Source organism: Vidua chalybeata, chromosome 6 (genome assembly GCF_026979565.1).
Source record: "Vidua chalybeata isolate OUT-0048 chromosome 6, bVidCha1 merged haplotype, whole genome shotgun sequence".
NCBI lineage: Eukaryota > Metazoa > Chordata > Aves > Passeriformes > Viduidae > Vidua > Vidua chalybeata.
The window spans coordinates 16,543,413-16,567,180 of NC_071535.1; the positions used below are offsets into that span (position 1 = coordinate 16,543,413).

The 23,768-nt window shown below is 35.0% G+C and overlaps 1 protein-coding gene across 7 annotated transcripts in view; it reads left to right on the top strand.

The window, feature by feature from the left end:
* Nucleotides 1–23,745, top strand: part of RPS6KA5 (ribosomal protein S6 kinase A5) — a 63,664-nt gene extending 39,919 nt beyond the window's left edge. For all 7 annotated transcript variants that reach the window (XM_053945354.1, XM_053945360.1, XM_053945355.1 and 4 more), the window contains 11 exons: nucleotides 37–140; nucleotides 3,193–3,343; nucleotides 4,505–4,666; nucleotides 5,860–5,985; nucleotides 6,739–6,872; nucleotides 9,911–10,004; nucleotides 12,250–12,420; nucleotides 15,793–15,984; nucleotides 16,587–16,746; nucleotides 17,733–17,896; nucleotides 18,844–23,745. In XM_053945354.1, the coding sequence (XP_053801329.1) occupies nucleotides 37–140; nucleotides 3,193–3,343; nucleotides 4,505–4,666; nucleotides 5,860–5,985; nucleotides 6,739–6,872; nucleotides 9,911–10,004; nucleotides 12,250–12,420; nucleotides 15,793–15,984; nucleotides 16,587–16,746; nucleotides 17,733–17,896; nucleotides 18,844–19,083 (1,698 nt within the window). In that variant the 3' untranslated portion in view covers nucleotides 19,084–23,745. The remainder of the gene's footprint in view (nucleotides 1–36; nucleotides 141–3,192; nucleotides 3,344–4,504; nucleotides 4,667–5,859; nucleotides 5,986–6,738; nucleotides 6,873–9,910; nucleotides 10,005–12,249; nucleotides 12,421–15,792; nucleotides 15,985–16,586; nucleotides 16,747–17,732; nucleotides 17,897–18,843) is intronic.
* Nucleotides 23,746–23,768: the final 23 nt, after the last annotated feature.

Genomic DNA, 23,768 nt, shown 5'->3' on the forward strand with positions numbered 1-23,768 from the left:
CATATCATAACATACATAATTACTGTTGTTCTATAGGCTGTTGATTGGTGGAGTGTTGGTGTTCTTATGTATGAATTATTAACTGGAGCATCACCATTTACAGTCGATGGAGAGAAGAATTCCCAAGCAGAGATTTCTAGGTAAGATTCACAGCAGTGAAGTATATGTGCTAACAGATGATCCTTTTGCCATAATGTATGTTTTGTGAAAGCTTGTTAATTTAAAATTTAGGAAGAAAGTGCTGCCATGGTAACATTTTATGTGCTCCAGTTCTGTTCAATAGAATGACAGTGTAAGTAGATAGCTTTTATTAGCTAGTAGAACTGACTTTACAAAAGGTCTGTTTTGTTTAAACTACAGAGGAGCCACAACCTTGCAGATACTTAGCCCTGTTGCATGTTTACTCTTGAAAAGGAAGTCAAATGAAATACCAAAGTATATGTAAATACAATTATCACATTCCAAATCTTAATACATTAGAGATATCTTTAGCTAGAGATACTTTTTTATCAGCTCTTGCTAGGTTGTTCTGGCAGACTGCAGATTTAAAGTGTCAGAATGTACCCTACTCCCACCTTTTTCTTACAAATATTTTTTATTTTATTAGTGTATAACATGACAAAAAGATCTTTTCTAGCCCTTTTTGCAATCTGAGAAGAAATGAATATGATACTTAGAGAAATGAAATAAACTATACCATTTTTATATTTTACATACAAACTTCTTGTTACATTCCGTAATCTCCACACGTTAAAGGTTTGTTTTCAGTACTTCTGTAAAAGCACTGGAGCTTGTAATTCTAGTCCCCAAACTAAGAATATTCTTGCTTCTGTTGGAAGGTATTGTCCTAGTTCTGACCCTCACCTGAAATTACTTGATATTTGAAGTTGTAATGGATGGTAAAATATACCTCAATTATTTAGAGAATTTATTTTACTTCTTTTACAAATTCAGGCAATTTCTTGGGAGATTAAAGCCTGTTTATTGGTTTTTACTTCTCTACTACAGCAAACAGGAAACTTGGACAGTCAATAGAAAAAATACAGGGGAGAGAGTAGTCCATTAAATTTAGGACTTCACCCACTTGGTTGTTATATTGCAGTTAAAACTTCAGTTACCTCTTTCTGCCCTATTTAAGGTTAAAAGTTTGGTTGACTGTTTAAGGTTAAAAGTTTGGTTACTTATGACCTGGTTGAATTCGGTAATTTTGATTCCCAACATTTACTAGCCTGGGCTCTGAAGGAGTAAAATTTGTTGTTTTAGAGAAAGCCTTGGAATGAACTTTACAGATACTGTTTCTCACAAAGTAGGAAACTTTTTAGTTATGCGTTCTACAGGACTTGACTTTATTTTGGTAGACCCTTCTGTGCTTTTTAAGATAATAGTATTTCTGATAATTTGAATAACTACAAGGTTGTTAACATCTGTGCTCTGACAGTTAATAACTTACTTTCTTTAGTTGTGGCAAGTTTACTGTGTTGCTGTTCAGTCTGTTTATGTTCTGGTGGATGTTTATGCTATGCATTTATAGACAGCAGTCCTATGGTATTTCAGTTTTTATTTTGATAAATTTAGAAGTTAAATTCTTACAGTTTCCTATATTGAACATGTTCCCCAGTCTTCCTGTTTCCTGAAAAAGCCTTTTCTTAACTTAGCTTCTGTTGTTCTTTCTTACATATGGAGAATTTATTCTTGTTGATGTTTCAAGAAGATCTTGGTTAACGGAAGGGATAATTTACCATCTGAACAAAAAAATACTTCTTCCTTTTTCTTGGGTTCCTGTTGTTGATGCCAGTGCTGCTCTAATAGATCTAATTCCTTTTCCTCTTCTGTGACTTTCAACTGATGACCCTCTGATTTGTAGTTCTTCCTCCCAGCTATATAGCTGAAATCTTCTTATTCCCAGTTATATGATTGCATTTCAGACTGGATTTCATCTCTCTTGTGTTACTCCTATACTCATAAGACCCAGTGGTTTCTAAATCCTTTCCACTGATAGCCATTTCTTTGTTGGATCATTTCAGTGTTATGTGTCTGCAGTTTGTAATGAATGTTATGATCCTTTTAAGAGCATTTGAGAACATTGCTGTTGCCCTGAGTTGTGTGGAACCTTCTGGGCAATGGTGACTGCTGCATGCCTTTGGGAGAACAGGACTGTATTTGGAGCTTTCCCCGAGGGTAGCATAGAGCAGCAAACAGAAACCAAATAGTGACAGTTGCCCCGATAATGAAATTACTGCTACAGAGATAGGAGTTGGTACAAACTTATTTCTTGATAGCAAGGTTGTTCTAACCAGAAATTACATGGGTTAACCTAAATATGCTTAAACTTGCCAATTGCAGCAGGCTTAAAGAATTCAATTTTTTACTTGCTCACAAGCTGTTGAAAGCATGGTTTTATTTTTCTGAGTTTAGGGGGGAAAAAAGTCATCGTTTTAATGGATCCAGGTCCTTCTTTTATTTTACCTAGGTAGGAAGTAATCTTAGCTATTTTTAGGTAATTTTACTCCCTCATGTAGCACAATGGTTGTCTGGTGTTAAATTTGAGAATGAAACTTTGTTTTAAAATGTCTCTCCAAGGGAGAGTTCTATTCTTGTGTTGGAAACAGTGTGTCATTTCTGGGGTCTTTTCTCTTTCTGATGAGAAACTGTTCTTCTATCTTTTTATAAAACTTTCTATGAAACATATTCTGTGTCTGATTAGTCTTATTACTGTTCTCTAAAACTTTTCCAGTTATAGCGCTGTCATTTGAGACAAGGGCATGAGCACTGTGCACAGCACAGAGGGTGAAGGCAATCCTCCAATGGCCCAAATATGTTTTTTTTTCTTTATTTTCTAATACATTTTACTGTTGGAATTATTTTTGATTTGACTGCTATTAGGCATCAAGTTGATTACTTTGTGGAGCTATCTGTTGCAACTATGAGATTTCTTTTAAATAGTAAACTCAGCATGTGAAATGCTTGTTCTCCTTTTGTGGATTGAGTTAGATAATTTCTCTTCAGATGTTTGTTTCATGTCTGCAATTTCTTAAACCTTCCTTTATTTAAAAAAAGCTTGGTTTCATATTTGTTATCCTCCTAGGTACAATAGAAGTTTAAGTGAAATTTTAATGCTTCCATTAGTATGGTAACTCTTTAACTCTCAACATTTAAAGTAACTTCCACATTGTTATTTTGTTTGTTTTAAAGGAGAATATTAAAAAGCGAGCCACCTTATCCACAGGAAATGAGTGCTCTGTCTAAGGATATAATTCAGCGTCTTTTAATGAAAGACCCCAAGAAGAGGCTAGGTTGTGGTCCCACTGATGCTGATGAAATCAAACAGCATCCCTTTTTCCAGGTAAAGCAAACAACAAAACTCACCAGATCCTACTTATTCTGCATTAGTGCCTGTGAAATCAAAGTCTAAGGAAATTCTGTTCTATTAACAGAACAACTTAGAGACCTATTAGTTGCATTCAAGTTAGTAAAAATATCCATGTGTTTGTATGTATGGATTTGTGTGTATTAGAAGGGCATGCTAGGTTTTTAATATATTCTGTCTGTATCTATCAGTTACTTGAAGAAGCCAAAAAACACACTGCTGAAATCAGAAGGTTTAATGTAAAGCACTGAAATTGTGTTGTCTGTTGGGTTTTTGTTTGAAAGGATTTTTTAAAGATTGCCACTAGAATTATTAGTAAAATTTGAATATTAATAAAATTCACCAAACTCCTCTATTTTCCTTTGCCTAATTAAATCTTTAGTCTTGTATAATAAATTTTAATTTTGTTCTGATTTCAGTGTATTAACATTTGCTTTCAAATCATGATGAAGATTGGATTTGCATACAATATCTGTAGTGTTCTATCCACTGTGGTTAAAATTGTGTGCTTTCTTCGAAAAAAAAAAAAGATGTATTTATGGTGCTTCTGAAGTTTAGTTAAACAGAGTTAAACTTCCTTAATTCACTGTTTGTTTTGAGAGATGCATTTTACCATCATATAACACTTTCTATTCTTTACTTAATTTCAGTTCCACTCCTTTACAGTAACAGGGCAGTTTTCTCATATCTGCTATTTCTATGCTTCCTCTTTCTAGTCATGCCTCCAAGTAAGAATTTGGAGGTTTATGCTCTTAGGGCTCTGAAAGCTGACATCAGTAATTAAGCATAGAAATTGGCAATGAAAAGTTGAAGATACTACATGCGTGCACTGTGGCTTACAAAAATCTATATACTGCTTATTTTGAAATAGAGGAAGAAATTCGGGGACCATCATGCTAAATGTTTGGAACACCTCCATTTTAATTGATTTTCTTTTTGGATTCTGTCTATGTACAAATAAGTATGATACTGCTTGGCTTTAACTAAGCAAATTAGTAGAGCATAATTTAAATGTTTTTCATCTGCCTGTGGAAAATGGCAAAGGGAGTTAGGACTGTGTGTCAGGACAAGACTCTTTCCAATAGCTTTCTGTAAAATTTTCATTTAATTCAATTTATTTTCCTATTTTTTGCTTAGAATATGAATTGGGAGGACTTAGCTGCCAAAAAAATACCAGCTCCATTTAAACCAGTAATCAGAGATGAACTGGATGTCAGTAATTTTGCAGAAGAGTTTACAGAAATGGATCCAACATACTCTCCTGCAGCAACCCCTCAGACTTCCGAAAGAATATTTCAGGTATTTTAAAAACTCAAATTAATATTTTAAAGAAAATTATTTTTGAACAATTCCTAATGTATAGATAGCTTTTGGTTTTTTTCACCTCCTGCCTGTTAAGTTTTTGGAATTAATTGTGTAACTTCTCGTCCCAGTTCCCAGGGCTTTTTGTTCAACAGTCGCAAAATGAGAAAGGTGGAAACAGTCCTACGGCAGATATGAAATTCCTTGTTTCTCCATTCCCAGCTGAATGTCCTACTTGTTGGACTAAAGTCAGTCTGTTCCTTATTGATTTTTTTTTTATACCTTAGGAGTCTTGTCATCTTGACTTCATCAGCCTGGGCTGCCAGCTTCAACAAGAGCAATGTAGTTCACCCATTTCCATATTATATGCTAGTGGAAGTAATCCTTTAGAAAGTGTGAGCTGAAACTCCACGTGTTGTAGGAGCTCTCTAGTTACTTGACTGATGTTTCCAGATGAGTAACAAAGCTTTCCTTACTGTTCCTTCCATGCTGTTAAAGAACTACAGTCTGGATGTCAAATGGGCAGAAACAGCTCACATGCAACCAACTTGGTACCAAAACTGCAGAGGAGAGCAGCAGTTTGGATTGCTTTCTCTTCTCCCTTTGTTTTTTATTGTCTGTTTTTGAGCAGCTTAATCCTCAGGGTAGAGGAATGTAGTGTCATATTTTGGATCTTATTAGATTCACAGTGACTGTATCAAGCAGGTTATGCGTGTCTTAATAACATCTGATTCACCCTGCAGTGGTAGTCACAGCTCTTGTTATTATGATCCTCAAACTGGGCACATCGTTGCCCACGCACATTGATATAATGTTTATCCATTTAAAGTTGTTTGATGCTTATATCACAACATACAAACTGTTTCATGCCTTAACTTTGTGTCCTGGGAAGCTGGCTAGTTTGAAGTACAAGCCTTTATCACTATTGTAAAGCAATTGTAGCTGAGCCAGATTAGCATTTATTAGAATTCTTGTAGTATTATTTTTTTGTCTCTAACTGTGGAGGATCGTATAACTAATTCCAGAAATGTACTTACTCATATTGAACAAAGTAACAATTTCTTTATTATGATACAAAACTTCTGTTTTTTGAAAAATTTTTCTGAAACTTCTGTTGTTTCATATGTATTATGGTAGTTTATATGCAACAATATCAAGCTATACCCTTTTCTGATGTTTTAATTTCATAGGGATATTCTTTCGTTGCACCTTCTATTTTGTTTAAACGCAATGCAGCTACAGTAGATCCTTTTCAGTTTTATGTGGGGGATGAGCGACCTGGAACTACAACTATTGCCAGAAGTGCTATGATGAAGGTAATAATAATATCAAGACTTAAATTAATTTGGTTAAATTAAAACTGTGTATAACTTCCCAAGCAGCAATCATAATCTAGGCTATGGATTACAAAATAGTCATCATTCAGTTATCAATTCTCTGTAATGGCTCCTTGGATGATTCAAGCATCTGATGATCCATATTGCATGTGGTACTATTAAGAAGTGGTTGAAGTTTAATCTGAAAAATGAGATGATTGTCTAGTTTTCCAGAAGACTATAAGACTAAGAAGTATAGTAGTAATAATAATAATAATATGACTCCTGATAGCTCTTATTCAGCCAAACACTAGATATTTCTGAAGCTACTTTATTATATAATAATTCCATCTATGTTTTATTTACCCAAAAGAGCCATATAGTTGTGTGAAGCCTTATAAGAGCACATGCTATTGTGATGTCCTCAAATGAGCACATAGTTTTGTGGCTAAATGTATGTATGACCATCTTTGATCCTGTTTGTCTGAAGATTTTGTATCTTCAACTGTTGTAGTAGTAATGAATTATTTAGTGATTATATTTGTTTAATGTAATGTAAGCTCTAATCTTTGATTGTTAGAATAATATTTATGCATTTTATTTAGTAAAATTTAAGATTATATTTTAATAAAAAGAAAGCTCTTTTAAAGTTTTAAATATAGATGAAAATTTCTCATGAAATTTTACTCTTTGTCTTTGACTGTGTATACTAAAAGTATTCTGCAAAACTAAATACAGACAGTTTTCTAACAGGACTCTCCATTTTATCATCATTATGAACTGGATCTGAAAGAGAAACCATTGGGAGAAGGAAGTTTTTCCATTTGTCGAAAGTGCTTACACAAGAAAACTAGCCAAGAGTATGCAGTAAAAATAATTAGCAAAAGGTATAAATATTCTATAAGACAATAAAAATATTTTCTTTGCTTACTGTCACCCATGGAGTAGAATAATGTTCACTACATTTTTAAAAGTGGAAAAATAACTTTAAAATTATTTCCTGTTCTATGAATCTACAGAAACTTATTGTAACCTTATGACCATTAAAAGATTCTGAGAGTCTTTTGAAATAAAATGTAATTCTATTTGGGACACAAGAAGAAAACTAGAGAGTACTTTTCTGGTTCCCAGTTGTATTCTACCATTATTTCCCCTAATTTTGCTCCTAACAAAGTAAAGGTATAAGGTTCTTCTATCTTGAGACTTAAATGAACTGAATGTAGGCTTATGCTAGCTCCCTCTTAAGCAACCCAATTGATTGCCTAGGATACTGCTTTTAGGAATGGTCTGCAGTGTGGGTTGCCTCAGATCTAAGTGTGTATGCGTGTGTATAAAATGGGAATTGTAAGTTACATCTTGTTTCCTGGATGTTCTGTAGAGAACACCACAATGGAAGCAGCTGACTTGCTTTGTACCTGGGTACCATCTAGTTCTCTTCCCAAATTGATAGCTCTGGGAGTTTCTGCTCAGAGAAGAATAAAGATAAGGGATTCTTTGAGTAGCAGATGGATTATTGCCTTCATTTTGCAGAGTTCATTAGTAAGTACATCCCTAGTGTGTTGCAGAATGCTGGCAGGAGAGTAGAAATGTTCTGCTGTGAGAATGACATTTCAGTGATCTCTTGCCCAAGACATTTGGCTGTACCTCTGTTTTTCCAGAGTCTAGGAGAAGCTCTCTGCCAGACCTAAATGTCTGTCATTTCATCATGTGCTTTTTGAATAGGACAGGTTCAAGAACAAAAAGCTGAAGTGTAGGTGTCTGAGTTAGTTTTCTGAGGTCTGCTAAATTAGTGGAAGCCTGCCTAAAAATTTCTTGCACTAGAAGTGGGATTCAGTAACTTAAACATAGACATCTACACAGGGCCATTTTAGCATCTGTTGGTGTATTCTCTGTCCTCTGGTTCCCATCAGTCTTGTGACTACTACCTTTTTGTAGATGTCTTCATGGCTGATGTCATCTTCCAGGCTCTTCCTTCCTATGCTTAGGCCACTGAATCCTATTCTAGGTATGTATGTTGCAGTGAACTAGTTCACCCTGTAAGATGGATTCATGGGAATTTCACTCGTTATAATGAGACCTGAAGTGGTGTGTGGTAGACACCTACATTGGGTATTTTAATGTGGAGATCTCTGCCATGTGTCTACACTCACAAGTTTTTTCTGTGGTACCAGCAGAGCTGTAGGTTAGTGCTCCCATCTCAACATAATGTGTGTTTTGTGTCTGGATAAGTGAGCAGACCAGTATTGACTTTTCCCCTAGAACTTAACTTCTAGAAATTATGTCCCTGAATTACATTACTCATGGATTCTTTTGCTCTTTCTCCCTCATCTTGGTGGCTCAGGCTAAATGAACATAAGACGTGATCGGTATACAGAGATTTTTGGAATTTTTTTTTAGGATTGCAGGGTGTGAGCAGAGTCAGCATGTTTGTACAGTATTTAGAGTTAGCAGTAAACCCACACTCTGAACAATTGGCCAAAACCCAACTTGAATTAGAATCTGTGAGTAATATTGCTCTGAGGATCACACCACTAAATCTTGCTAAAAGGAAAAGTATAAGTTTCTAGCAACTTCTTTGCCTCAAAGTTAGTTTTTCACTCCTACCGGGCAAACGTGCCCAAAAAGGGAATCTTACATCTCAGGAAACCTTTTCATGATACTTGAGGTGAAAGTTCAGATGAACAGTTCCTCTGTGGTGTTGCTTTTTAAATAATGGTGGACCTGCCCCCAGCCTACTTTTTTTCGGTTTTTCTGTATGTCTGATGACCACTGAAACAATGTAAACCTGTTTGAGTTACTGTTTTAAAACATCCCATTTGTCTCTCACAGGGTTGCTTAAAATCTGAGATGGTAACTATTTACAGAGGGGGAAGTATTCAGAAAAGCTCACATACAAATTTTCATCTGCTTCTGATAGTAGTTTAGGGGGAAAGACTCTGAGAGTCAGGTTTTTTAATTCCTTAAGGACCAGAAGTCACTTTCAGTTAAAAAAATTCAGCAGCAGAGATGGAGGTGGAACAGCTTAGTTTACTTGTTGATTATATGAAGCCTACAGAAAGAGTTCTCTTGCACAGAATTCTCGTTGTGATTCTCATCCTAATTAGGTAAAAAAAAAAAAAAGCAACCAAAAATTAAGAAAATATATGATGAGAGATTCTATCTGTATCTGTTACCTGTAAAGCTATTCTCTAAATCAGTATAGGATTAGTCTTTCTCAGAGAGAGTTTTGGCAGAAATTTTCAGGTATTATTTGCCAAAAGTAAATCAATATATCTAACTAGTGGAAAAAAATGTTCTGCTGTGTCACCATTCATGTAGTTTTTATAACAATCAGCATTTTCACTTTTTATGGCTATAGATTTCAGTACTTGAAAGGGAACTTATGCAATGATTTTTCTCTGGAAATGGTCTCTTATCTTTTCCATTTCAGATTTCTACAATGCTATGTTTAGGGGTTCATTTGTATAACACATTTCATATATAGATGATGTTATTCTTTTTCTAGTAGAGTTCATAGTTTCCATATAATTTTGGAAGTACTTGTCCCCATTAAGAATAAAAAAAGATTGGGCCGAGATAAACGTGAACTAACAAATATTGGTAGTAACAAAGGTGAAGTCAAATTGCTCTGGACTAAGGGCATGGTTTGTTTTAGATTGAAACTATTCTGTATCACGTCAGCTTTTGCTGTAGGAAGTTGCAGTTGCATTAAAAACATTGTTTGAATTGGGTGTGGGTTTTTTAATGGACTAAATTGCAGGGTTATGAGAAGAGTTTTTCTCCACTTAATTTTAATATGCATTTAATTGTGTTCAAGTGGTTGTAGTAGTAAAAAAATATGGATTGCAAACAGTTAAAAAATAACACTCGGAATGTGCAATTTGCTCAGTAAAACTGGTACAAAATGACTGCTCAATTTTTCCAGAATGGAAGCCAACACCCAGAGAGAAATAACAGCTCTGAGGCTCTGCGAAGGACATCCAAATGTAGTGAAGTTACATGAAGTTTTTCATGACCAGGTATTTTGAAGAAACTGTAATCAGCACCTACCAAACATATTGCTATGTGTTTCCAAAGAACTTTTTGGACTTAAGCATTCTATAACTGTGGAGGCAACTTTTTTCCTAGAGCTTTTGTCTAGTCAGTATAGAAAATGAAGCAGAAATCCCGCATTCTAACAATTTTGCAATTACTCTAGCAAATCAAAACAGTATGCGAAAAAATTAGAGGCTTGAATTCTGTTCATTGTTCTGTTTTGTCTTTGTTTGCCATCATACAATTTGTTCATGGCCCAAGTTCTGTATCTATGATATTGAAATGTGTTATCACCTTTCCCCCAGAATCATTATAAATCTTAAAACAGTATTTGTGAATTAATTTAGAAATGTTGCACATGAGGATTATATATCTAGTATCTTTTCCTATACATTAGTACCTTAATGGAGATAACCAAATAGCTTGCCGGATTACCAAATGTGAAAGTAGAGAGTGTATTTGAAAATCTATTAAGATCAGTTTATTTAGATATCTTAACTGTCTTTTTCCTTTAACGTAATACAAATAAACAATAATTTGATCTGAATTGGAAATTGGCCCTGGTTTGAGCTAGGGTTTTGGACCAGATGTCCTGTACAGCTCCCCCTTCCAACCTAGACTACTCTGTTCTATGTTGGTCTATGGATTTTGTAATGGAACAAGGGGTCTCTTACCTCTCCACATATCCCAGTCTATCCCCCTAATGCTGTTTGTACTGGGACCAGCAGAGAGCTCATGTAGAGCACTTCAAAATTCACTGAGAGTATACAGTGTCTGTACTGTAATTTTTAATGACAAGAAAACCCTCTTTTTACATATGTGTGCAATATCAGTGCACATGTGTAGAACAGGACATTTCTTTCAGTTTCCTTTGAGTAAAATGAATATGCTAAACCTAAGAAAATGGTTCTCCAGACTGCTCTGCCACTGAATAGGCTGCTCTCAACCAATCAACCCACTGTATTTTTAGGTACTTCTGGTAGCTCCCAGGTGTTACCTTTAAGATTATTTGTGCACAATATTCTGAAGACCAAAACTGATGGGAATCTTCTAGTTTTGACCTTTCTGCAGTTTGTCTTAATAAAAAGAAGTTCCAGTTTTTAACTTGCTCTGATTCCAGTCTGTTCAAATTCTACATTAGTATTCCAGCCATATAATATTGGGTTGCAGTCTCTTGGTGAGCCAGAAGTTTTCTAGTGAAAAGTCTTTTTATCCTTCTAACTTCCCTGTCATATATTCCCAAGGCATAAAGAAAATTTGCAGGAGAAGACATCATTCAAGCACTACTAGAAATCTTGGTTGTTCTAAGAAGTGTTACTGTTTTCTGTCCACATAGCTCTGCTTCTGTTCTTTGGTATATAAAGTGTGCACCTTCTGACTATTGCTTTGAATTCCATTTTTTGGTCGCTTCCCAGAACATTTTTCCTCTGCTTGCAAATACTACTTTTGTTACTGTCATTCAGGGAAGGGAAGGGCTAGGAGCCATGGCATGCCTACATGCATTGCCTTTTGAGAATGCTGACTTCACTTCCTTGTTCTGAGAAGTCTGCTGTTTGTTTCATGGCAAGACATTTGAATTGCAGTTGACTGTGTGCAAATGTTGTCTTATAATCAAGGAAGCCCCTGCTTATTGATTGCCTTGAAGAGAGCAACCTTCTAAAAACTCATTACTTTTTTTAATTTAAAAAAAAAGCTCTTTAATTTTTGGTAAGGTATCTTCTGTAATTGTGACGATGGAGTAGTTTTGGCTACTACTCTGTGGGGGATAAAATCACAAGTTCTAGATAATTTTTTATTTCAGAGGTAAAGTTTCAGGATGCTTTTAAAGGATTTAGTAACATTTAAGTGGTTACGTCCTTATGCATATTAATAGATACATATCCTTGTATCAGAACAGGCTTAAGCAGCAAAAGTTTTGCTTTTTCCAGCTTTACTTGTTAACCTAAGTAAAACCTTTTCACCTCCCTACAAATTTATACATTTAGCTGGTGGCATTGCATTTTGTTAATAAATATGGGTGCACATGGGGAAGACATTCTTCAGTCTCAACAAGACTGATGGGAAAATGCCATCTGAGATTTGGTGCTTTATTTTGGTCTTCTAAATTACTACAAGCAGCAGTGCTGTTTCTTCAAACATTGAGAACCTGTCAGAATAGCACCTAACTCCTGAGTGAATGTTGGTTTGTAATGTTAAATTTCGTAACATGCTATATTTTTATTGTTTCAGCTTCACACATTCCTAGTAATGGAATTGCTGAAGGGAGGAGAATTGCTTGAACGTATTCAGAAAAAGAAACATTTCAGTGAGACTGAAGCCAGTCACATTATGCGCAGACTTGTTTCAGCAGTGAGCCATATGCATGATGTAGGAGTAGTCCACAGAGATCTGAAACCTGAGGTATAGTGACTTGCATATATGTGTTTAGACAATAAGTTATTAAATGTCTGGAATGTGATGTATCTGTTTCTCCAGCCTTTGTTACAGAGTTTTCTACTTCTGTATTTTTGATTAGATGTTACCACTTAGCAAATTCTGTAGATATTTTTCTGTTCATAGGTAAAAGTAACTGTAAGCAATCTCTTATCTCTACTCTTGTTCAAAAACATTCTTTGCCTATCTAGGGGCATTTTTCACTAGTATGTATTTATGGTGTGAAACAGTTCATAAGCAGAGCTAGGTTGCTTGGGTATTTTGTCTGTACATTTTCATCTTTTGTTTGATCTTAATTTCCTTTGTAGGGCTCTTTCCCAGTTAAGTACGAAATGAGCGTTAAGAGAGATGTGTCATTTGAGTTCAGTAGTTTCCCAAAAGAAACAATTTATTAATATCTATTTTTCAGTAACTGCTTTTCTAATATTTTTGCTGTGCAGCAATATTGTGCCTTCTATAATAGTAAATATTCAGTTTACTATTATAAGATTGACCACTGGCTTTGTTCTGCTTCCTGGAGCCAGTGTTTTCTTGGGTGCTTTTGCCAGCAATGGGTTGGGATGTATGTTTTCTCAAGCCTGAAAATAGTGTAGATTAACGTTGATTCATCCAGTAAGGATGTTCATTGTAGGGTGATGACAGCCATCATACCCCAGGAAATAGCTGCTCCTTTTGTAGCTGGAGTTAAAAAATAATCCACCATTCCAACTGGTGTTTTATCTTTTTGTAATATACTTTCTGTGATAGGAAAGACTTGGTATTTTATAGTAATTCCAATTCAACTGGTAAAGAAGTCTTCTAGGTGTTGCTAGTTGTTTTTGAAAACCAATCCAAAATAGATGAGTTTGAAAGAATCTCTGTCCTGGGCTCCTGTCGTAAGTAAACAGTTAAGAGAGACTATTTTGAAATTCTAATGTGTGAGTTGAAAAAGTCATCAAAGAAACTTTTTTCCAAGAATCACATCATCAGGGTAAGAAAATCACTTTTGAAACAAGTAATTAGTAAAAGGATGAAACCAACCTCTCTTTCTCTCTTCTTATCATCTGAGTCTTATTGCCACTTTGAATATTAAGGCGCAGTAAAGTCGAGCTTCAGCTGCATGGTAAATTAGGCAGTTTTCAATTCTACATTATGTTCAAGAACAGAAGTCTGGGAAGTCAAGTAATGAAGGGTTAGCAAACAGCTTGCAGAATCCATTGCCTCCACAAAGTTGGACTTAACTTGCTTGTCTCCTTCCTGCTTGTTTTGAAAGTTACTATTTTAGATTCTGACATGAACTTAGAATGGGATATGTAGGTTTCCCAATATAGATATGGTTAGTGAATTTCTCTGTAAAAGGATATATAGGAAATTCTGTTGCTTTTCTAAGAATTCCAGTCAGATTTTTTTGATGGTCAACTTTGCAATCTAATGTGCTACTGATAATTATTTTTTTTAAAGTCTGGCTGGTTAAATGTAACTAAGAGTGAGACTTTGAATTTCATGGACTGGAAGACTTCTGTTTATCAGTAGTAATTAGATCACATATGTTGGTCTACAAAACAGAGGAAAAGTACTGGATAGAAAATAGAAAATTCATAGGAATAAAGAGTTTGTGTAGCATATGTGATCATATTTGGAGCATCTCAGTAGAGGATTTGAGGACTGTTTCTGTAATCATTAATCTGTGAACTGGGTTCTAAAGGTATTACAACAAAACATAACAAGTGTGAGAGAATGTTGTTTATGAATTCTAAAATATAGGTGGACTATAGCTGTAAATACCTAGGGGATGGGAGGGTTCTGAAACATGCTTTATTTGCCTAATTAACAGGAATACCTGAAGCTGGTGTAGGATATTGGACTGTACCTTTCTTTCCATGCATAACCAATTTAATTTTTATCATAATAAAGGTCTTTTTAAACCAATGTTATTAATTCTTTATTTACTTGTATATTTTTATATACTATAACTATACTATATCTATATTTACTTGTAGGCTATATAACATCACCATAGAAAAAAGACTATTATATTAATCACTTATCCTTGTTGTATGAATATTTTTGCTGAAATTAGGCTTCCTGTAGATCCATTTACACAACAATTAAAAACTGACTTCTCTGAATGTGCATTGAGTTCTATCAGCAGGACAGAAAGCAAAAATACTAAAATACTGTTTTGTAGCAGCTGTTTTCTTTTGTCCATAATGAATAGTCTCAGGTTCTCCTTATTGATCTGCTGGCAGTCTAGCAATCATTTTTACCCTTGTTAATGAGTTTGAAATTAATTATTTTGTGTGAGTCATACACCTTTTGTATTATGAGGTTAGATAGGACTATAGGATATCTAATATTGAGACTTTTCCTAGCATTCATAAATTGAACAGTAAAGGCAATAGCAAAATGATGCTCTTCTCTCAGAAGCTGAAGCGAAGAGAAGAATTAGCTTATAGTTTATCTTGGCCTCAGACAGTTTTTCTGTGACTTAGCTTCCCTCTTGTATCTTTCTTGGCAAATAAAAATACTCAGGGGGCAAAAAAGAAGCAGATTGCCTTGTATTTTCCAAACTGATAACAACTTGTCTGTCTTCAAGTCCAAAAGTGCCAAATTCCCGTGTGTAAAGCTGGAATTCTCAGGGACTAGTGCACCAATGTCTTTGCCTTGGTCTAAGGAGTAGGTTTGTGGTGGGACTGTTAGGTGACCTTCAGTGCTTGAATGCTGTTGATCCCAGGTTTCTTCCAGAACACATATCTGTACTGGCTTTGCCACCCATGCCAGAGAGCTCTCAGTGAAACCTCTGAGCTATTGGTGCACTTATTAACACCTTTTTACCACCATCCTTCACTTTCAAATGACTCTTGTGCATTATTGTCCTCATGGCAATACTGTGGTGCCATTGACTACCAAAGACTATTCAGTCACAGACAGAAGGAGCAGTGGGAATCCCCCACACGAGAAAACTGTTGTTCACAACATGCCAGAAGGAAGTGGAAGCTTAAGAAAATTTGCTTTTGTTTGAGGAAGAAGGTATTTCTCCCATCTCCAAACATGTTGATATCTTAGGGTTTTTTCTTGTCAATATTCCCAGAATTCTTTTCTCCACTGTTCTGTGCTAAGTATCCATTTTCATTAGTAATCTCAGAATTACCCTGACTTGCAGATATGCAGGAGCAGGTAAACACATCACATTTCTAACAACCCAGAGTATTGTTATTTCTGTTTTTCTCTTCCCTCAGTATCTTGCAGTTCACCTTTCCTCTAGATAATGGAAAATTTTCTGTAGTGATAGATGTAGAAAAATAATTATAACCAATTTTGTACCCAGTGCTAATATTGATTTTTGTCTTTGCTTTTCAGAATTTACTATTTACAGATGAAACTGATAATTCAGAAATAAAAATAATTGATTTTGGCTTTGCTCGTTTAAAACCACCTGATAATCAGCCTCTGAAGACTCCGTGTTTTACTCTTCATTATGCTGCCCCAGAGCTCCTGAATCACAATGGTTATGATGAGTCTTGTGATCTGTGGAGTTTGGGGGTTATTTTGGTGAGTGATTGAGGGTTTTAACTATAATTTTATTGCATGTATTTACTTTTTGTTGAAATGCAAGGGACTTGAGATGATTTCAGATATAAATTGGGTACATCCTGAATTCAAGGGAGGTGAAAATACTGCTGCACAAATACTATATTCCAAAGACAGATCTTTTCCAGAAGCAGATTTTTTTTTAGCAAGTAGGAGATAAAATTTAATGTTTTTGGGAATGGAAAAATTACTGGATACAGCAAGCTTCTCAAAAAGGTATATGCTTGTTAGGGGATTTTACAGGCATCCATATAATCTTTCAACAGTTTCAGTTCAGAGAAGGAATCAATTCCTGTATTTTGATCTACAGAAAACTAGTTTCATTAGGTATAAATGGGGTAGAAATATATTTTGTTCATAGCTTCCTGGAATAGATGAATATTTGTTCTAACAAGGACTCCAGAGAAAGTCTTCTATATTTTAAATATTCTATAGCCTTAAAGTTATGTTAGGCCAAGTTTTATTGTGTAGCATTGGTGATGTAAACAACAGCCTTTCATATTTAACAGCAGGGTTGTTTATGAATACACTGTTTCCTAAAGCTGCTTTTGTTCTTGTGGCAGTACACAATGCTATCAGGACAGGTACCATTTCAGTCTCAAGACAGAAGTTTAACATGTACCAGCGCATTGGAAATTATGAAGAAAATAAAAAAGGGAGAATTTTCCTTTGAAGGAGAGGCTTGGAAAAATGTTTCTGAAGAGGCTAAAGAGCTAATTCGAGGTATGTATTTACAAGTATTTAATGTACATTATGTTCTTATTTAAAAAGATAGAATTTGGAAAGCCATACAATATCTGGATGCTTCAGAGTGTCTAACCTGACAGGGCAATATGCACAGCTTGAGCTGTGTACTGACTGCTACTACAAGCAGTGAGTAGCAGTGGATGCATCAGAATGGGTTACAAATTGCTTGCATGCCTAGCAGAGTTTTCTAACCTGGTAAAATGCTGTTAAGGTTAGTGGGGTTGCAAGGAACTGAAGAGCTTCAGAAAAAGTGAACTCACTCTTAAAACATTTATAAGCAGAGTTTTTCTATTATGATATTTTTGCCTTTCTAAAAAACCAAAACAGTTTGAGATAAATGTCTTAAAAGCTGAGCTTTTGCAGAAAATTAATGTATTACTATTTCTTTTCCATTGGCTATTTTTTAATTCCTGTACAAAGACTACTTACTGTATTTCTGAGCTACTTCATTGACATTTGCCATGCTTTGGTTCCCTTAAGCTTTTGAGCATCTAATTATGTTTTCATCATGAGCTAGACACCTACCTTAATGCTACTTAGATGGAGTTCTGAATTTCTGTAGAAGCAGATTTGTAAGAAATTTTTCTGCCAAAAATGTAGGATTTTTGAGATTCAGACTTGAATGAATTGTGCAAGGAATCTGAGGCTTACTCTTTTGAACTTTATCCTCGACATGTTTTAAGTGAAGAAATAATTTGATAGTTCTGAGTTTGTGTGAAGAGAGATGTGAGTTATCAAACAGTTAAATATCAGTTTTTTGCTTTTAAGATTCTTCTGGAGAGGATGATAGTACAACATTGTGTGAACCTTATCTAAGATAAATATTGGCATACCTAGGATAAATATTGGCATCAGTTACTTATCAAAGCAATGCATGAGATTTTGTTAAGAAATATTTGCATTTTCTATTGACCAAAGATAAATAGCTGACAGTTTTAAAGAATGTAATGTGTTTCTATTAGGACTTCTCACAGTGGATCCAAACAAAAGGATTAAAATGTCCAGCCTGAGATACAATGAATGGCTTCAGGATGGCAGCCAGCTCTCATCTAACCCTCTAATGACACCTGATAACTTAGGCTCTTCAGGAGCTGCAGTGCACACATATGTCAAAGCCACTTTCCATGTAAGTTCTGAGAAATTTTTTGTCCTGTGCTATGTTTTGTAATGTGTCATCTAGATTTGTGTATGTTTTCCTCTTAAAAACTATACATATCTGTCCTTATAATTCAGTATATGCTTATAGCTGTTTTTTTTTTTCTCGATAACATTTCCTCATAACATCTCTGATGAAGTACATGAAAATATGAATGATGAAGCAAGCATAAATTTCTTGGAGATACTTATTTTCATGAGGATGTGGGCATTGAGTGCTGTTCTTGAAACAGCAATTATAAGTATTCTATTTCTTAGAGAAATCTATTAAAAATTTTTATTAAAAAAACCAAAACTTTATATTCAACTTAAGTAACTCTTTGACTTTTTGTCCTTATGGTTACTAAATTGAGGTAGAATTTCTGGAATATGTGTAGTTCGTATTTTTTATATCATGGGTGCTTTTTTAGTGGACTTGTCTACTATTGTATATTTATTAAAATCATTTGAACTGCAACTGTATTTTATAAACATAGTGTTGATTCTCATTATACCCTCTACAAAGAATAAATCAAAATTGAGTAGATCTATGCTGAAATGCTTGTGGGTGCTTTTTAGGAAGGAGAGAAGAACAAAGTAATTGTTTCTTGGAGAGGTCCTGACAATGCAACATAATTTGGACTGAAAGAAAAACTAATTTAGCAGTGTCCTCTCTGAAAATGTAGTGTTAAATAGGTTAAGGCTAAGTAAAAATACTTCTAAAGGAAAAAGAGCAAGGAGAGGAAGATGGCAATCAATAATGTTTTGTATTGGCTCTCATGCACCTGTAAAGGTTGGTAGAATAGTTGTTACAGCTACAATAGGAATTAGTCAAGAAATTACATTTTATCTTGTGACATACCATAGACCACTCACAATAAGTGATAAAATGTGTTAAATATCTTGAAAAACTTAGAATTACCTTTTATTTTGAAACAGGCCTTTAACAAGTACAAAAGGGAAGGATTTTGTCTCCAGAATGTGGACAAGGCACCTCTTGCAAAAAGAAGGAAAATGAAAAAAACAAGTACAAGCACAGAGACACGTAGCAGCTCCAGTGAAAGTTCCCATTCTTCTTCCTCTCATTCTCATGGTAAAACTACCCCCACAAAGACATTGCAGCCCACAAACCCTACAGACAGCAATAACCCAGAAACCATCTTCCAGTTCTCCGACTGAGCAGCAGAGAATATCCTGTCTGGAGGAGTTAAGTGGTTACAGACTTGGCAGTACCTGTATTGGCTTCTCCTGCCCTTCCTCCCTGTGGCTTACAGGCTGCCACAGGAAGACTTCTGTTGCTTTAGAAATGTATTTTAGTCATACCTTTTTAGCTCTGTATTTCCATACATTTTTCCTTCTAGAATTGTTTGGTATCACTGGATATAGTATAATACTGTTCTACAACCAACATTGTATTGTCTGAGGGCTAAATTACTGGTGTGCAGCCAAGCTCAAGGTAAGTAGCTGTGCTGCTCATGGTACCACTTGGAAGAAGACTGTTCCTCAGTGTCACAACCTCCCTCCCAGTTCCTTCCCCACTGCTCAAAGAAAGGAAGGCTCTATAATATGTGTAGAACTTCGGGATCTTCTGCTCTTACCCAGCTCTGTGAAGAATATTGTAGAATTTGATTCTTCATGCATGTAAACAATCATTGGTACAATGCACCAAAGCAATGTAGTACTTTAAAGCCTTTAAATTTATGGTTATATTGTGTCCCATTTATTTGAATTTTAAGATCAAAATGAAGCACTATGGAACTTTTACTTTGTTTAAAAAATAACTTCACATATCTTGTTCTAAACTGAGATAGAAGTCTTAGATTTTTTAAAATTTATTTATTCTTTTTAAACACTTCTAGGGTAAAAGATATCTGATAAGGTGAGATGTCTAGTACTGTGATACAATAATTTTTATTTTTTGAAGTTACGAACTTCTAAAAGGTTTTACAGATTCTAAAATGTAATGCTCTAAGAGAAAATCAAATTTCATATTTGATGCTTTGGGAAATGGTCACATGTTGAAATAACTATTTCAAGATTTAATTATAATTTATATTTTCTTTTTATAGTTACACAATAATTTTAAAATACTAAGATTTTTTTTTAAGATGAGAAAACTCCAGTTTCAACATTTGTTATTCTAGGGTCCATAAAAATGCATACCAAGTTATTTGAATTTTGCATTGTGCAAATATGGAAGTCTAATAGTGACTGTAAAATATTAGAATATATGTTTTATTTTTTGCACTTTATAACATCCAAAGGAGATGTTTTAGAATAAAGTGCACTCAGATCTCTCTTCCTACAAGGTGCTGAGCGCTGTTTTACTGGGCTGAATGACCTGAAATCCATCATATTTGGTGGTTGTGGTCATTGTGAAGGAGAATTCTGTACTTTGCAGGAGTGAATCCCTGTATATTACCCACTGTTTTCATTCCTTACTGTAAAATGCGAAGCTCTTTCTATCTTGCTTTTACATTGTATATAACAAATACTAGACCTGGGCACCTTGTGTAGTGTAGATGTTAACAACTTATGCACTGGGAATACTAAAGGGAAATTATATTGAACACTGTGCTTCACGACTTGTTCACTGTGGTGTTCTACAGTGAAGTATTTCCTACTGTGATAGTATAGTATGTACATAACTGTTTGGAATCATAAATGTGACTTAGAGAAACATCAGCATAAACTTTTAAATCAGTATATTTTATAAATTTATGGAGAGCTCTTTTTTAGCTTGTATTCTCAATGACTAGGGGTAACATAAGTGCTAAAGATGACTCCAGTTTTGCAAATGCTTACATGTGTAAGTTTCCACTGAAGTCAGAGAGGCTCCTTGTCATATGCCTAAATTTGTGTGATGGAAGACTAATTGACTAGAGGATTTTGTTAACAGCTGTCTCTATCCTAAAGTAACCTTAATCCAAACCCTATGCAAAAAAAAAAAAAAGGTTATAGAAATTGTTTATATCAGTGGTTTTATTTATAGAATTATATCAGATATCAGTATTGACAAATACAATAAATCCATGTTTACAGGGATTGTGTGTATCAAAACAAGGCTTTGAAGCCCAACATGTTTGTTCTGTGTTTCTTTAATATTAATAATGGCATTCTGAGGTTTTGGAATTGCTCATGTGAAATAGTTTACTACTTTCTTGATGTGAATGTCAACAGTAATTGCAGCATTAATTTCAGGTTGATGTGAATATTGAGATTTGCACTGTTTATGTAGAAGTAGTATATTTAAAGATCAGTCTATGTGCTAATAACACAACCAATTTTAAGTGGCCTATGTTAAAGTATTGAAAAATAATTGTCAGTGTAATATATTCAGATTTGCTTTCTGAATGCTCTCTTTGGAAGTAATCTCAATAGTGAACATGGCTCATTTGTAAAAGAATACTTTTCCTCTCCTGAATAAACTTGCTGTAAATACAACAAACAATCCACCATTAATACTTGTTATGCAGACAGTATAAGTGAATTGGGAGATTGGAGAGCAGGTTGCTTATAAAGTTTGCACTTTGAGGGGTTCATAGAGCTTGTCTTCAGGATGAGGACAAGAAAATGCAATTTCAGTCTGATTTCATTTAAGTGTAAGAAACTGTGGGATACCAGGTGGATTTGGAATATTGTGACCCAGCTGAAAGAACTTAAATGTTAGGAACACGGACCAGTTGTTCCCCTGTTGGGAAATTTAAACTGTTTCTTGACAAACTGATGAAACAACAAGAATGTTTGCACAAGATACTAAATGCTGCAGATAATGGCTGTGTTGTCAATCTTTCTTTCTACACAGGTTTTGAGAGACTGTTGTGAGACTCAAGTTATTAGAATACATCACTTGCATCAAAGATAACTTTTATAGCTGAATATTTCTGTGTCCTCTTTGTGCTCTCACGGTAGTTGTTTAATAAAAATTTAAACCCAAGGTATTCCTTTTGGGCAGGCTAACTAAGTACATTTAGGTGTCACCTTGTATTTGCTTTGAACCAGTTACCCAGGGTAGCTGCTGCCTTTGGGTAACCGAGCTCTTGAGGAAGTGTATTTGACACTAAGCTGTCTGAATTTTTAGATTAATATCTTTACATAAACAACTGCTGATGTACATACACATTGATAGATTGAAACTTGAGTTGCAAACTAGGCAGCTCAAGAATAAGTTTACTTCTTGTTCTGATGTCCCTGCAGGATAGTATTTACTCTTGGCAGAACAGTGTTTTAATCTGTTGACCAGCCTGGAACTCAAGGTCATATAAAGACCATGGGCCATGTTTTTCATACTCAGACCACCGTTCCAAATTTGAAGTGTACAAGTTAATCTTCATTAGTACTATAAATACTTTTTATTGTCTTGGTGAAGAGATGCTACACTGTGAATTATGTGTATACTCGGATTAAGTTTTCTTCACAGTGCTGCTGTGCCTCAGTCAGCTTTAATGTCTAGTATTATATCTGTCTGCTGTCAGAAATACAGTGCTGTCAGTGATGTAGGCAGATTTGTGTGAAAAGTCAAATTTCTTATGAGTAGAGATTTCAATTAATGTGGGTTTTAATCTAATCTTCAAAGTACTCAGTATCTGGTAAAGCCATTTCTTTGTAATACTTCTAGAAACACAAATACTAGTATTAGCAGGTAATTCTGCTAAAGGGTTTAGAGAAGTACAAAGAAAAGAACATAACTTACAGTTCCTCTGGCTTAGTGAAATTTCTATACTTTAAGGAAAGGAATCGGTGTATTTGGCATATGTATTGTTTACTGCTATGAAAAAAACCCTATTAAGTACTTCATTAAACAGTTGGGGGCAAGGGGCAACATGTGTTGCATCACAGAATGGATTGAGGCTTCAAATTGTCTCTGCTGATGGATGGATTTTCTCAGCCCTTTTCCGTGGCTACTTTTCTGAACAAAATAACAATTTCTACACAGATGTATCCCTTCTCAGTCATTTGAGAACAGAATCGTTCTCAGCAGAAAATGTGTTCATTGGTTATAATGAAATGTTGCACAAGCATAATCTCTGCATGTGTTGTCTGCATGCATGTAGATGCATGACTAGATCTCAATTTAAAGGAATTATCTTAATCTCTTGATTAAGAGAACTTGTATTTTAAAAATGGGTTCTGGGCTCACACAGATTTGGAGGACCATATTAGGCTGCCACAGAAGAGGAAGGATGTTATAGGAAGTCAGAGGTGAGAAGCTTCTGGGCAGATATTTTCAGGGGTAATTTTTCCCCTGGCTATCTCCCTGTGCATGTATTATTCACTGACAATGAATTGCAAGCATTTTTGCCAGTTGTCCGACATAAACATATTTCTTACCTCTGCAGGTTCCTGAGTATGTGTGTGTGTGGCTTTATAACTTTTAGTTCATCATACTGAAATTATTTTTTTATGTCTCAGGTATCATTCCAGGTGTTTTTACTAAATTAATGGTTTTATTCCTTCCCCCATAAGTGACAGTCTTTTTCAAATTCCAGTTTTTACATGACAAAACATTATATTGCCTTCCTTCAATTGAGATAGTTGACTGAATATTCTGGATTGAGAGAACAGAATATAACATGGGTATTTCAGCTGTAAAGAGATAAAAGTGCTTTGATCTTTGTCTGCCAGTGAGAAACACTTCTCAGTTTGGTCCTTTGGCCCACAGGGCATTGGATTCTCTAAAAGTAGAAGAAATGCAGAGCTGTTCACTAGCTCTCACCTGCCATCACACATTTTTATATATCATGTATTAAATAGATTCTGAATGTTCAGAACACCTGTGTTGAAAAGAAAACTCAGACTGATTCCTGTAATCTGCAGTAGAAAATAAAGTGATACTTTCAATTACATAGACCAGCTCTTGTTTA